This window comes from Callorhinchus milii, unplaced genomic scaffold (assembly GCF_018977255.1).
Source record: "Callorhinchus milii isolate IMCB2004 unplaced genomic scaffold, IMCB_Cmil_1.0 Scaffold2, whole genome shotgun sequence".
NCBI lineage: Eukaryota > Metazoa > Chordata > Chondrichthyes > Chimaeriformes > Callorhinchidae > Callorhinchus > Callorhinchus milii.
Genome location: NW_024704743.1, coordinates 2,022,668 through 2,035,747, shown reverse-complemented (window position 1 = coordinate 2,035,747; position 13,080 = coordinate 2,022,668). Strand labels below are relative to the sequence as shown.

Sequence of the window (13,080 nt, the reverse complement as noted above, 5' to 3'; positions counted from 1 at the left end):
TGTGTTACCGCAGGTGGCTAATGAAACTGTGTCAATTTAAAAGGGATTTTTCTAAACCTTTGAATCTGTTGTGTCAGCCTGGCTCAAATTGGTAGCCTCTGAGTCAGAAGGTTGTGGGCTCAGGCTCCCGGTCAGGACTTTGAGCTCACATCGTCTCGGCTCACGCTCCAATCCAGTGCTGGGGATGTGCTGTGTTGTCGGAGGTGTCATCATTCAGATGAGATGTTAAGCCGAGGTCCCGTCTGCCTGTTCCGGTGGGTGGTACAGATCCCACGGCAGTATTCGAAAAACTCGGTGTCCTGGCCAACAAACCCCCCTCCACCCCCCAGATAAAATTGGTCATTCGCTTCATTGGCTGTTTGTGGGGACACTGGTGTGCGCAATTGGCTTCCGTGTTTCTCCCGCAAAATACCCAGTCACTCCACTTTGCAGTATTTTCTGTGAAGCGCGTTGAGATGTCTGTCTTTCCATGCTTGGGATACAACATAAGTAATAATCCTTCCATTTGACATTGCGCCTTATTGCATCGTCTCTAAGCGCTTTGCAGTGGAGTGACTGTGTATTTTGTGGGTGAAACGTGGCAACCAATTACGGCAGCAGTGTCCTACATTACAGCCATAGAGTGAGTGACCAATTTTATCTGGGGGATTGTTAGCCAGGACACCAGGAGAAACTCCCATCTCATGCTCTCCCAGTTCTCCTGCCCTGTCTCTGATCACCCCCCTCGCCACCCCCACCTTATCTTTCCAAGCCGTTCCAACAACCATTGTCACTTACAACTTCTTCTATGACCTACTTATTTGGAATAAACTGCGTGAATCCAATTCCCCGTTGAATTCCTTTCCATTACTTATCTAAATTCTTCCCATTAGCCTGTCTGTAAATCAATTTCTCCCCATCAATAAGAGCTGTGAGGTTCCTGAACTGATTGAAATCAGATAAACTCCTTCAGGAGAAGTAAAACACTACCCTTCAATCAGCGTGCGTGTCTAGCAACTACCCAGATTCTTTCAATTCTTCTCGATTGAAACAGTTGCAGGCGGTTTGATGAGCATATTGAACAGTCAAATCGCAGCTCCACTGGTATGATTAAGAGTTTGTTGTTTCTTTACAGTTAAGACTTCAACTGACTTAACTGACTCCGCCACTACCTGACCCCTCAGGCCGCTGAAACTCTTGTTCGTTCCTGCATCACCTCCAGGCTCGACAATGCAAACTCCTCCCTCCACAGACTGCAGATAACCCAGAACTCTACAGCCCGTGTCCTCTCCCGCAACAAACTCCGTGACCCCATCTCCCCCACTCTCGCCCGACTCCATTGGCTCCCTATCCTTCAGAGGATCCAGTTCAAGATCCTGGTCCTCACCTACAAAGCCCTCCACCGCCTCACCCCACCCTACCTCTGTGACCTCCTAACCACCTACCAACCTGCCCGCTCCCTCCGCTCAGCCGGCTTCCGGTCTGTTCCACGTCCCCCGACCCACCCGCCTCACCATTGGTGGCAGAGCCTTCAGCCACTCTGCCCCCAACCTCTGGAATTCCGTCCCCCAGTCACTCCGCCTCGCCCCCTCCTTAGCCTCCTTCAAGTCCCGCCTCAAGACCCTCCTCTTCGACCATGCCATCGGCCACCCCCCTTCTCCTCCCCTCCGTTCTGCCCCCTGACCCCAGCTCAGGTCTGAAATGCTGTCACTGTCCAGCGCCTTGGGACATCCTCCCCTGCCTGTCCCTCCTCACCTCACTACTCTCCTCCTGGCCCTCTCTATCTCACAGCTTTTTCTCTCTGCTTTACCATCGCTGTGGAATCCTGTAGCTTAGTGGTTAGAACATATTTTGTGGGCGAACGCGGCAGCCAATTGCGCACAGCAGTGTCCCGCAAACAGTCGTGGGTTGAGTGACCAAATTATTATATTTTCGAAGGGATTATTATCCCCCAGAAAAAGCGATCCGTCGATCGACTAACAACCGGGTTCCTACTGACTGCTGGTAAACAGAGGCGCGTGTGTGTGTGTGTGTGTGGAGTGAGGAAACTTGCCCAATGTCTCGCCCTGACCTGCCCGGGAATCGAACCCGGGTCCTCTCGCTTGCGAGGCGAGGGCTCTAACCCCTGAGCTCCAGGGGACTCCACCGTGAGAAAGAGAGTGCGCTATTTTTTGTGCTGCCCACCTGGCTCAATGGATTGCAACGGCTGTTTCCCAGTCCCATATGTTCCTGTAACATCAAGTCACATCAGTAGTGTGTTCCCAGTTCCTGTACATTGCTCCATCTAGTGGCTTAGCGGAGAAACTTGCGTAGATTTGGACGTGGAGGTGGCCGAGATGGACCCTTCACATTGAAACTGACAGCACAAAAGGAGGCCATTCGGCTCCAATAATACTATAACAATAATAATCCTTAATAGAGAGCCTGATCGCGTCTTCGAGACGCCTCAAAGCGCTTCACAGGACACACCGCAAAGTGAATTGACCGTGTGTTTTGTGGGCGAAACGCGGCAGCCGATTGCGCACAGCAATGTCCCCACAGACAGCCGTGGGTTGAGTGACCAAATTTTTTTTTTTTTGAAGGGATTATTACCCCCGGAAGAGCGGTCTGCCAATCCACTAACAACCGAGTTCCTACTTACTGCTGGGTGAACAGAGGCGTGTGTGTGTGGAGGAAGGAAACTTGCCTCAGGTTTCGCCCCACCCGAGAATGATGGCCCAAATCCACACACAAGTAAGCAAGCGAGAGAGAGAGAGCGAGAGAACGCGAGAGAGAGAGAGGAGAGAACGCGTGCAAGAGAGAGAGCGAGAGTGCGCGCGCAAGAGAGAGAGCGAGAGAGAGGAGCAATGAACTGTAAACACTTCTTGACAATTACAGAATATTTTTTTTACTGAGAACAGCGGAGAGGGAAAAAAAAATACATCGAAACACAAACGTGTACATTTTCATTGATGAAATTGGGCAAAGTGTCCTTGGCAATTGGAGCACAAACACTGCGCACGGGGGGGATGGGGTGGGTGGGAGGTGTATGTGTGTGCGCGCGTGTGAGTGAGGGTGAAGGGGTTGGTGATAGTGGTGTGTGTGTGTGTGTGTGGAGAGAAATACGGCTTCCAGATTTGGCCCAAACTCTGGTTCCAATGGATAGATACGATTCCCCGATAGATTCTCTTCAATCCTGGCCCAGCAAAGTGAGCGTGGACAATCAGCATCGTATCTCTCCTGGAAGAAGGAGCTGCCTACATCTCTGTAGGGGTAGGTAGCGACTTGGGACAGACAGACACCACATGTCAGGATGGTGGAAGGCGGCCTGGGTGGACCTCGGTCTCCTCTCTCGCCTGGCAGATTCTTACGTCCGGAGTTTTTGCCGCATGCAGGTTAAGCGAGGAGCGTCTTGAGAAACAGAAACCGCTTGACTGTACAGTTCTACACCCGTGCAGCGCAAGCCAACCACTTCTGTGTGTCGTGGTACAAGTGAGTCTGAAGGGGAGTGGGGTAGTGATGGGAGGAAATAAATAAGGTGGGGGGTGGGGGGATATACAAGAAGGCTCAAGTATTGAATACATTGCACTTTATCAACAAGACCTAATGCTTGCTATTTAGGTCTACTACAGCATCAGGGTAATGGCATTACATTTCATACAAAGATTAAATGATGTAGACTTATTATTACGTACACCGACCGGCTATTTACAGTTTACAAAAAGAAACATCGATGCTGAGAAATAAGACAATTTTACAAAGGCAATCACAGATTGCAAATTTTCCCTTTTATGAATATCATGCATATCTAGCGGCTTATAGCAACTTCTACTGAAAGTCCTTGTGTAGATACCGTCTTCTTACAGCATCTTGGTTGGCACCAGACAGTTTCCTCTCTCTCTCTCTGAAAACAACTCACTCCATCAATCCATATGTACCTTGTCATGGCAGTCCTTGTGGGTTATTTCACTAACTCCCTGTGTGGAGAGAAAGGGATCCTTAGAACCAGGTAAGACCAGTTCAACAACAACCACCACCACCACCACAGCAACGACTTGCATTTGCATAAGCGTCTTTCTCGTCGGGAGGACGTTCAAGAGTTACGATGAAACAAGAGCCCTTTGCTCATTTGAATAAACGTTCGGAAACAGTACGAGGCTACGATGGTTAGGCAGCTGTTCTGGCAGGCTGAGACCCAACAAATAATAGTAACGATCCTTGCATTGGACACAGCGCCTTCTCACGTCTTCGAGACGTCTCAAAGCGCTTCACGGGATGCACCACAAAGTGAATCGACTGTATATTTTGCGGGCGAAACGCGGCAGCCAAATTGTGCACAGCAGCCGTGGATCGAGTGACCAAATTATTATTATTATTTTGAATAGGATGAAGGTTATCACAGTCGAGCCCGATCCTATTTTCAGCCAAAATTCATACACGCGCACATTCCAGCAGGGATTATAAGGTTAGCAGCAAGAGTTCTGGCTCATCTGACCCCTCCTGAGCAGAGGGGCACAGAGTCTATTTTCCGGCTTCCTGGTCGAGATTTAGATACCTCAGTGCGGAGCAGTGCAGACAGAGATCAAACCGGGGAGACTTTCAGCTCGCTGTGACTCTCCACTACACCATATGGTGCACTGAACCCACCGAGCGTCAGGGAGCCCTCAACAGGCTTCGGAAACTTTATTTAGAATTTTTTCACTCTTATTTTTCCATTCTTTTTTAAAAAAAAACGAGTGAAATCACAAACCCGCAAGCCTCCACATATGTATATATAGATATATATATTTTCAAACAGCTAGGACTGGCTGCGCACTGCGATTCATGCAGATACGTCCATTCACACACACACGCACGCACACACACCATACACGCGCGCAGCCACACCACACACGTGCGCAAACACACCACAACGCACGCGCAGACACACCACAACACGTGCAGACGGACCACAACACATGCGCAGACACACAAGCGCGCGCACACTCACATATGCATGCGCACAAACACGCACGCACACAGTTGTTCAGGCACACACACACTGAGGCGTGGTTCTGGAGCGACAACTTACCATGGCTAGTTGCCTTCCTATGTTTCCTACAGTCACTCCTCCAGAGAAAAATATACAGGGCAGCCAGGAACGGATGTACAGGAAGTCCGGTGAGGTGTACCTAGATCAGTGGTAAAGAATATCTTCTTGATTCTTCGATTACACGATAGTCCTTACATTTGTTATAGCGCCTTCCACTCATATCTCAAACTGCTTCACACGACATAACTCAACTTGAGTTTATGTAGCGCCCTTCACACAGGATCGCATCAGTGACAGAGTTGGATATCAATAATAATAATAACCTTCGCATTTGACAGCGCCTCATCACGTCTTCGAGACGTCTCAAAGCGCTTCACCGGATACACTGTAAAGTGAATTGACTTGTGGGTGAAACCCGGCAGCCAATTGCGCACAGCAGTGTCCCCACAAACAGCCGTGGATTGAGGGACCAATTTATTTATTTTGAATGGATTATTACCTCTGGAAAGTGATTCTGCCCATCGACTAACAACCAGGTTCCTATTTTAATGCTGGGTAAACAGAGGCGTGCGTGTGTAGTAAAGGAACTTGTCTAAGGTTTCGCCCTGACTGGGAATCGAACCCATGTCCTCTCGCTTGCGAGGTGAGTGCTCTAACCCCTGAGCTACAGAACTTGACAAGCGAGGTGGTGGTGGAGGGGAGGTGACCATAGAGGCGATTGAAGAGATAAGTCTTTAGGATGGATTAAAGATAAAGAGGAGGTGAGGCGGGGGGGATGGAGGCAGGGAGATTCAATATCCAGCAAAGTGTAAAGACTATCACCTTGCCAGCGAGCCCCGGTTTAACTAACAGAGGTATGTTATTGTCCTGAACTCCTGTGACCTCCTTTGAACAAACAGATTGCATTTCCTACACCGAGTGAACCTTGTTCAAAGCTCTTCCGTATCCTCATCCCTCTCTCCCAGGCAGCCGATTTGGAGCCCGGACAATAAACTTTGGAAGAGTATTTGAGATGAAATCAGAACCAACGCAAGTCCTCTCCTATCCCCATAAGGTCCTTTAAAGTCAGTCTTTCTGTTTTTTTTAAAAATCATTCACAGGATACACTGTGAAGTGAATTGACTATGTGTTTAGTGGGCGAAACCTTCTGGCTCAGAGACAAAGAGCAAAGCTACCAACTGAGAGCCAGGCTGACATGAAGGGAAGGGATGCAGCAAAAGGAAAGCTTGTGTACTTACTGGTAGACGCCATTATAGACCAGGAGCTGAGTGACCAGGGTGGCGAGGAAGGCTATTGTAATTCCAAGTCCAAATCCGCTTCTGGAACGATCAAACGTCCACCAGAGGCCGAGGGAGAGAGCGGCCAGAGTCAGCGACAGTTGCATGTTATTCGCAAAGTCTAATTTCTGATTGATTGCCAGTTAAAGAAACCATCATCATCACCAGAGATTGTTATAATAATAATAATCCTTGCATTTGATATAGCGCTTTTCACGTCGGGAGGACGTCCCAAAGCGCTTCACAGAACACACTGTAAAGTGAATTGACTGTATATTTGTGGGCGAACGCGGCAGCCAATTGCGCACAGCAAAATCACTAGAGACCAGTTTATTATCATTTTCTTTGAAGGGATTTTTTCACCCGGAAAAGTGATCCACCAATCGACTAACAACCGGGTTCCTACTGACTGCCGGTAAACAGAGGCGCGTGTGTGTGTGTGTGTGGAGTGAGGAAACTTGCCCAATGTCTCGCCCTGACCTGCCCGGGAATCGAACCCGGGTCCTCTCGCTCGCGAGGTGTGGGCTCTAACCCCTGAGCTACTGGGACACTGGGACTCCTGACAACAGGATTTATGTTGGCCCCTTCACGTGGGATAGCATCTTGAAGCTCCGAGGCAGCCAACTTAGGTATAGCACATCGTCCCACGAACAGCTGTGAAGTGAGTGACCAATTTATCGAGGTGGAGGATTGTTGGTCAGGTGAAACCCCCCTTAAGAGTTATCTAACAATGCCATGTATTTTGCAAAGCCGCTGTTAATGTCAGATAACGGACATTCGACAAGATAACTGATACTTAGGTGTGTTGTGTTTCGGATAAGAAATAGCCGCTGATGGGATGTGAGACAGGAAATCAATCGAATGCTTCTCTCGATGTCATTGACTGAAATGGTTTCTAAATGTCACTGGAACCCGGAGATTAATTCAACGTCTATTGCTTTGAAATACCCATCGAGCGCCGGTCAAATAAGCAGCTTTAACACTTTCAACACTTGTTTTGTTTAAAAAAAGGAATAATCCTTACATTAATGTAACGCCTTGTCATTTCAAAAGGTTTCAAAGCACTTCACAATACCTCGGATTATGACTGTTCAATACTAGCGAGACCACTTTTCTCCGCCCCCACCAATCACCCCCTCATCGGAATGGAGGGAGCGGGGGGCCTGGGGTTGGGTGGATAAGATTTGGGAGAAATATTTGAACATGGTTATTATTTCACTGAGCTCAAAAGGGCAAAGGGCTGAGTGTTATAATAATAAAATAATTCTTGCATTTGATACAGAGCCTCATCACGTCTTCGAGACGTCGCAAAGCGCTTCACAGAATAGACTGTAAAGTGAATTGACTGAGTATTGGTTCCATTGGATCGTTAACTTCCACCTGAACAAGCCAATGGGTCTTCGAGCTGAGGTCCCACCCACAGGATGGCATCTCCGACAATGCATCGCTCCTCCCAGCTCTGCGCCAAACAGTCAACATGGACAAGGAGCTCAAAGCCTGGACGCGGGGGCTTGAACCCACAACCTTCTGACTCAAGAGGCGAGAGAGAGAGAGAGAGAGAGAGTGCTAGCAACTGAGCCAGGCTGACGCCCAATGCATGCTTTCCACAGGGGTCTCTGGATAGCGCTCAGAGGAGGCTCATGTTCCTCTAACTCAGGAGCAACAAAGCCAGCTATTGCCGTAGCCACAATCAGCTCACTCAGCCCAGACCCTTTAATGATAATAATCCTGGCATTCGATATTGCGCCTTATCACGCCTTTGAGGCGTCTCAAAGCGCTTCACAGGATACACTGTAAAGTGAACTGACCGTGTGTTTTGTGGGCCCAGCTGCGTCCCCACAAACAGCCGCGGATCAAGTGACCAAACTATTATTGTTGGGTTTTTTTCTTTTCCCATCGCAGAGCGACGAAACCTTCAATCCATGTGGATCCCTGACTGTCCAGCGTCTTGGGACGTCCTCCTGACATATAAGGCCATTTGCCCTTGTTGTTAAATGCAATGAAGATTAGAAACATGCTTTTTTTTGTGTGTGTCTTTCGGGGGGTGACCATATTAATAAGGATTGGAATCTAGACGCCCATATATATATATATTTTTTTCTTTGACCGGTCGTCAGCGGGTAAAAAAGGATACAGCACTGGCATGATTGATTCCAACAAACACCGCCACACAGCGCATCACGCTCGCCCATTCTCTTTTGAACTTGTGCGGCTCCCCGAGGTGGCTGTCGATGCAGGGATACAGCAAACCCACCACAGCTGAACAGGAATGACAAGAGCGCAGTTGTGAGCAGTCGGATAATTAACAAAAAAACACGAGACAATAATGTCAAGCGAACAACAGCTCGTACAGTGCCCTTCACTCGAGGTCGTCCCGTGGATAACTTAGAAGCATCACACACGCACACACACACACCACACGCACACACGCACACCACACACACAACACACACGTACACATACCACACAACACACACACACACCACACACAACACGCACACCACACACAACACGCACACCACACACCACACACACACAACACCACACATACACCACACAGACACAACACACACCACACAACACATGCACACCATACAACACACACGCACACATACCACACACAACACACACGCAACACACATATGCAATCAATAATTGACTCGTCGATCGTCAATTCTCAATTCACTGTGACCAGCAACTACTCGCATTTACATAAGCGCCTTTCACATCGGGAGAATGTTCAAGAGTTACGAGGAAACAAGAGCCTTCCGGGTCATCTGAATAATCATTTGAATAAACATTTGGATGCGCCAATGGTTAGACAGCTGCTCTGGCAGCCTGAGATCCAATAAATAATAACCATCATCATAATAGTAGTCCTGGCATTTGATACAGCGACTCATCGCGAGACGGCTCAAAGCGCTTCACAGGATACACTGTAAAGTATACGCTGTGGCAGCCAATTGCGCACAGCAGTGTCCCACAAACAGCCATGGATTGAGTGAGTGTGAGCAGTGTGAGCAGGTGTGAGCAGTGTGAGCAGGTGTAAGCAGTGGTGTGAGCAGTGTGAGTGGGTGTGAGTGAGTGTGAGCAGGTGGGTGTGAGCGAGAGGGAGGGTGTGAGCGGGCGGGTGTGAGCGAGTGGGAGGTTGTGAGCGAGTAGGTGAGTGTGAGCGAGCGCGAGGGTGTAAGCGGGTGAGTGTGAGCGGTGTGAGCGGGTGGGTGGGTGTGAGCGGGTGTGAGTGGGTGTGAGCAGTGGTGTGTGTTGCACGTGGTAACCAATCAGGAGGCTGAGGACCAGGACAGTTGAACCAATGAGAAGCGCCGGCCCCGCCTCCCCCCACACTTTTATTGTTATAGTAACTTGTTGTGACGGAAACACTGTGGCGGGAGGGGGGGGTGCGGGGGGTGTTGGGGTGCGGGGGGTGTTGGGGGTGCGGGGGGTGTTGGGGGTGCGGGGGGTGTTGGGGGGGCGGGGGGTGTTGGGGGGCGGGGGGTGTTGGGGTGCGGGGGTGCGGTGGGGGCGGGAGGTGTTGGGGGTGCGGTGGGGGCGGGAGGTGTTGGGGGTGCGGGGTGGGGGTGTGGAGATTGTTGGGGGTGCGGGGAATTGTCCTCATTATAAAACCATTTAATTTAAACCTGAAAAAAAGCATGCATTAACCCCGGCCCCCTGTGCTCCCTCCACCCCCCGTGACCCCCCCCCCCATGTGGAGTCATTTTCTTTATACGCTTGTGTAAAAGCACTGAATCCCTCTGCCACCCAGACTGGGGCACCTCACAATAATACTGGGGCTAATTTGGGGCCCGGTGTTTGGTTGACTTCGGGCTACAAACCTACACGTCCTCTTGGGATTTCCGGAAACCCTGGCACCCCCCCCCCCACCCACCCGCAGATAAGGACAGAGCCAGTAACCGCAACCCCCCCACCCCACCCCACCCGCCGCACAACCTGCTATTCATTTCTCCCTCATGTACTTCTCCGGCTTCCCCTTTCGTCCATCTATGCTCTGCTTCCCCTCAACTCCTCCTTGTGGTGGCAAGTCCGGCCTCCTCACCAGTCTCTGGGTGAAGAAGTTTCTTCTGGCTTCCCCGAGAGTCAGATCGAATGTGAATGTGTATGTGTGACTAATTCACCGATTAATTGAGTGATTGTATGTGAGTGTGCGTGCGGATGTGTGCGTGTGTGTGCGTGCGCGTGGGTTTGCGAGTGTGCACGTCACGCTTTCGTGTGAGTGTGACCGTGATTGAGTGAGAGGAGAGAGAGGGAGAGAGCGCGCACGTGAGTGCGGGCGCGGTTGAGAGGGAGTGTGTCCGTGTTTGTGTGCGAGCGATTCAAATTGAGAGATTGTTTGTTTGTTTGTTTGTTTGCGAGCGAGCGAGTGAGTGAGTAAGAGAGAGTGAGATTGAGAAATTGAGTGAGTGAGCGAGCGAGCGAGCGTGCGGGCGTGATTAATTCAGTGAAGTAAGACATGGCAACACAGGGCGCACGTCCGGTTTCACCAATGGCTTGATTGTTTCGGGCAAAATAACATTTAAAGCAGATAACAGTGAGATTCGCCCAGTTCAGCCTGGCTACATAACACAGCAAACAAAGGAAATCATTAAGAGCTTAAGGCCTTGGCAGCAGCGAGCGAGAGAGAGAGAGAGAGAGAGATACATGTGATCACTCCCACTCCAGCAGACCACCGCCGACACGTTTACTGTAAATGCTGCGACGTTTGCAAGTTTGCAAGTTAACCCTTCCTCCACCCCCAGTCACCACCGCCCGCCCCCACGTCACAACGAACTGCCAAGTTACGGACTGGATGTGAAACCGCACTGAGCCTGGCAGCGTGAACACCCGGCGTTAAGAGCGGACGCAACGACCGTTTCGCATTGATTGCTGTTGTTGTAACAGGACCCCCCGGTAAAGCAAATGAATGTCACACGAGAGGTTAGGGCAAGCGCACCGAAATTCCACACTCCCTGCTCCTTCCTGCACGTCAAATTGTGCCACGGCCGCTTTTTTAAAAAAAAAATTGGTTGAAGTGATAATAATAATAATAATAATCCTTGCATTTGATACAGCGCTTTTCACGTCGGGAGGACGTCCCAAAGCGCTTCACAGAACACACTGTAAAGTGAATTGACTGTATATTTGTGGGCGAACGCGGCAGCCAATTGCGCACAGCAATGTCCCACAAACAGTCGTGGATTGAAAATGACCAATTTATTATTGTTTTTGGTTTTGGAGGGATTATTATTAGGTGTGTGGAGTAAGGAAACTTGCCCGAGGTTTCGCCCTCTGCCTGGAATTGAACTCAGGTCTCTCGCTTGCAAAGCGAGTGCTCAACCACTGAGCTACAGGACTCCACTGCACAGCTCTGTGGCCCCATTTCTCCCCGCTTTCACCCCCAACATTGCATTTAATAATAATATTAAGAATACACCGTAAAGTGAATCGACTGCATATTTTGTGGGTGAAACGCGGCGCAGCAGCGTCCCCACAAACAGCCGTGCATTGAGTGACCAAGTTATTATTATTTTTTGAAAGGATTATTACCCTCAGAAAAGTAATCCGCCAATCGACTAACAACCGGGTTCCTGCTGACCGCTGGTAAACAGAGGCGCGTGTGTGTGTGTGTGTGTGTGTGTGTGTGTGTGAGTGGAGTGAGGAAACTTGCCCAACGTTACGCCCTGACCTGCCCGGGAATCGAACCCGGGTCCTCTCGCTCGCGAGGCGAGGGCTCGAACCCCTGAGCTACAGGGACTCCACAAGCTTAACGTACCCTTTTCCCTATGTTAGTGGTGAGCTTGCCTGGGAACCAATTTTTTGGGGGTCAACCGGGTGGGTGTCTGACACATGCAAAAACCCATCACCATACGTAAGAGCATCCAAACCATAGGTAACAAACCGAGGCCCTTTGATTCTGCCATAAGCAACAATAATATAATAATAATCTTTGCATTTGACTCAGCGCCTTAGCACGACATCTCAAAGCGCTTTGAGGATAGGCCGTAAAGTGGATTGACTGTGTATATTTTCAGGGCATAACGCGATATTTGCACACAGCGACGTAATACAATTGCCCTAAAATTGAGGGGTTACGAATTCGATTGCCTCTCTGCCCCCACCCACCCTAACCCTAACCCACCGCCTGCCCCTCCCACCCCCCCCACCACTCCGCTCCTCCAACCCCAACTCTGGCTATCTTACCTGCAGCTGTGCCGCAGCAAGGAGGCACCCACCAGGCGGAGGAGAAGATGGTGGCGATAACCTCCTCGGGGAAAAGGGTCACGTGCCTTTGGATCTGGAGCAGGTTGAGCACCAGTGCGAGGAAGACACCCACGGTGAAGAGGACGAAGCCTCGACGGAACATGTTCAAGGTTTGGCTGCTAAGCAGAGAGCAGTAGGCGCTGCCCAAGATGGAGGTAACGATGGTCATCATCTCGTGGACTTTGGCCACGAGCAGAGTGCCGGAGGTGGTTTTGGATGTGCGAGCTCTTGTGCAACTGCACGTCCAACAAGCCTCTTCGATCCTGGGCATTTGGGGTACTCTCGGAATTCCCGGTACTTACACGGTTAGTTGGGCAGCTGTCAGCACAACTCCGGGCCTTGGGAAGGGAAAAGGGGGAAAGAGAAGAGAGAGGATGAGAATAATAATAATAATAGTAATGATAATAATCCCGGCATTTGTCACAGCGCCTGATCACGTCGTCGAGACGTCTCAAAGCGCTTCACGGGAAACACTGTAAAGTGAATTGACTGTGTGTTTTATTTGCTCTGTGGAAGGATAGGGTGGGGCGGCAGAGAGCCAGATTCTTCCCACTCAGC

The 13,080-nt window shown here is 50.0% G+C and overlaps 1 protein-coding gene across 1 annotated transcript; it reads right to left on the bottom strand.

Moving 5' to 3' along the window:
• Window positions 1-3,534: 3,534 nt before the first annotated feature.
• Window positions 3,535-12,864, bottom strand: insig1 (insulin-induced gene 1 protein-like; the record flags this gene model as incomplete). Its single annotated transcript, NM_001292681.1, is given in 5 exon segments — window positions 3,535-3,935; window positions 5,030-5,129; window positions 6,229-6,395; window positions 8,402-8,526; window positions 12,463-12,864. Coding segments are annotated over 5 exon segments (777 nt in total). The 3' UTR covers window positions 3,535-3,881.
• Window positions 12,865-13,080: the final 216 nt, after the last annotated feature.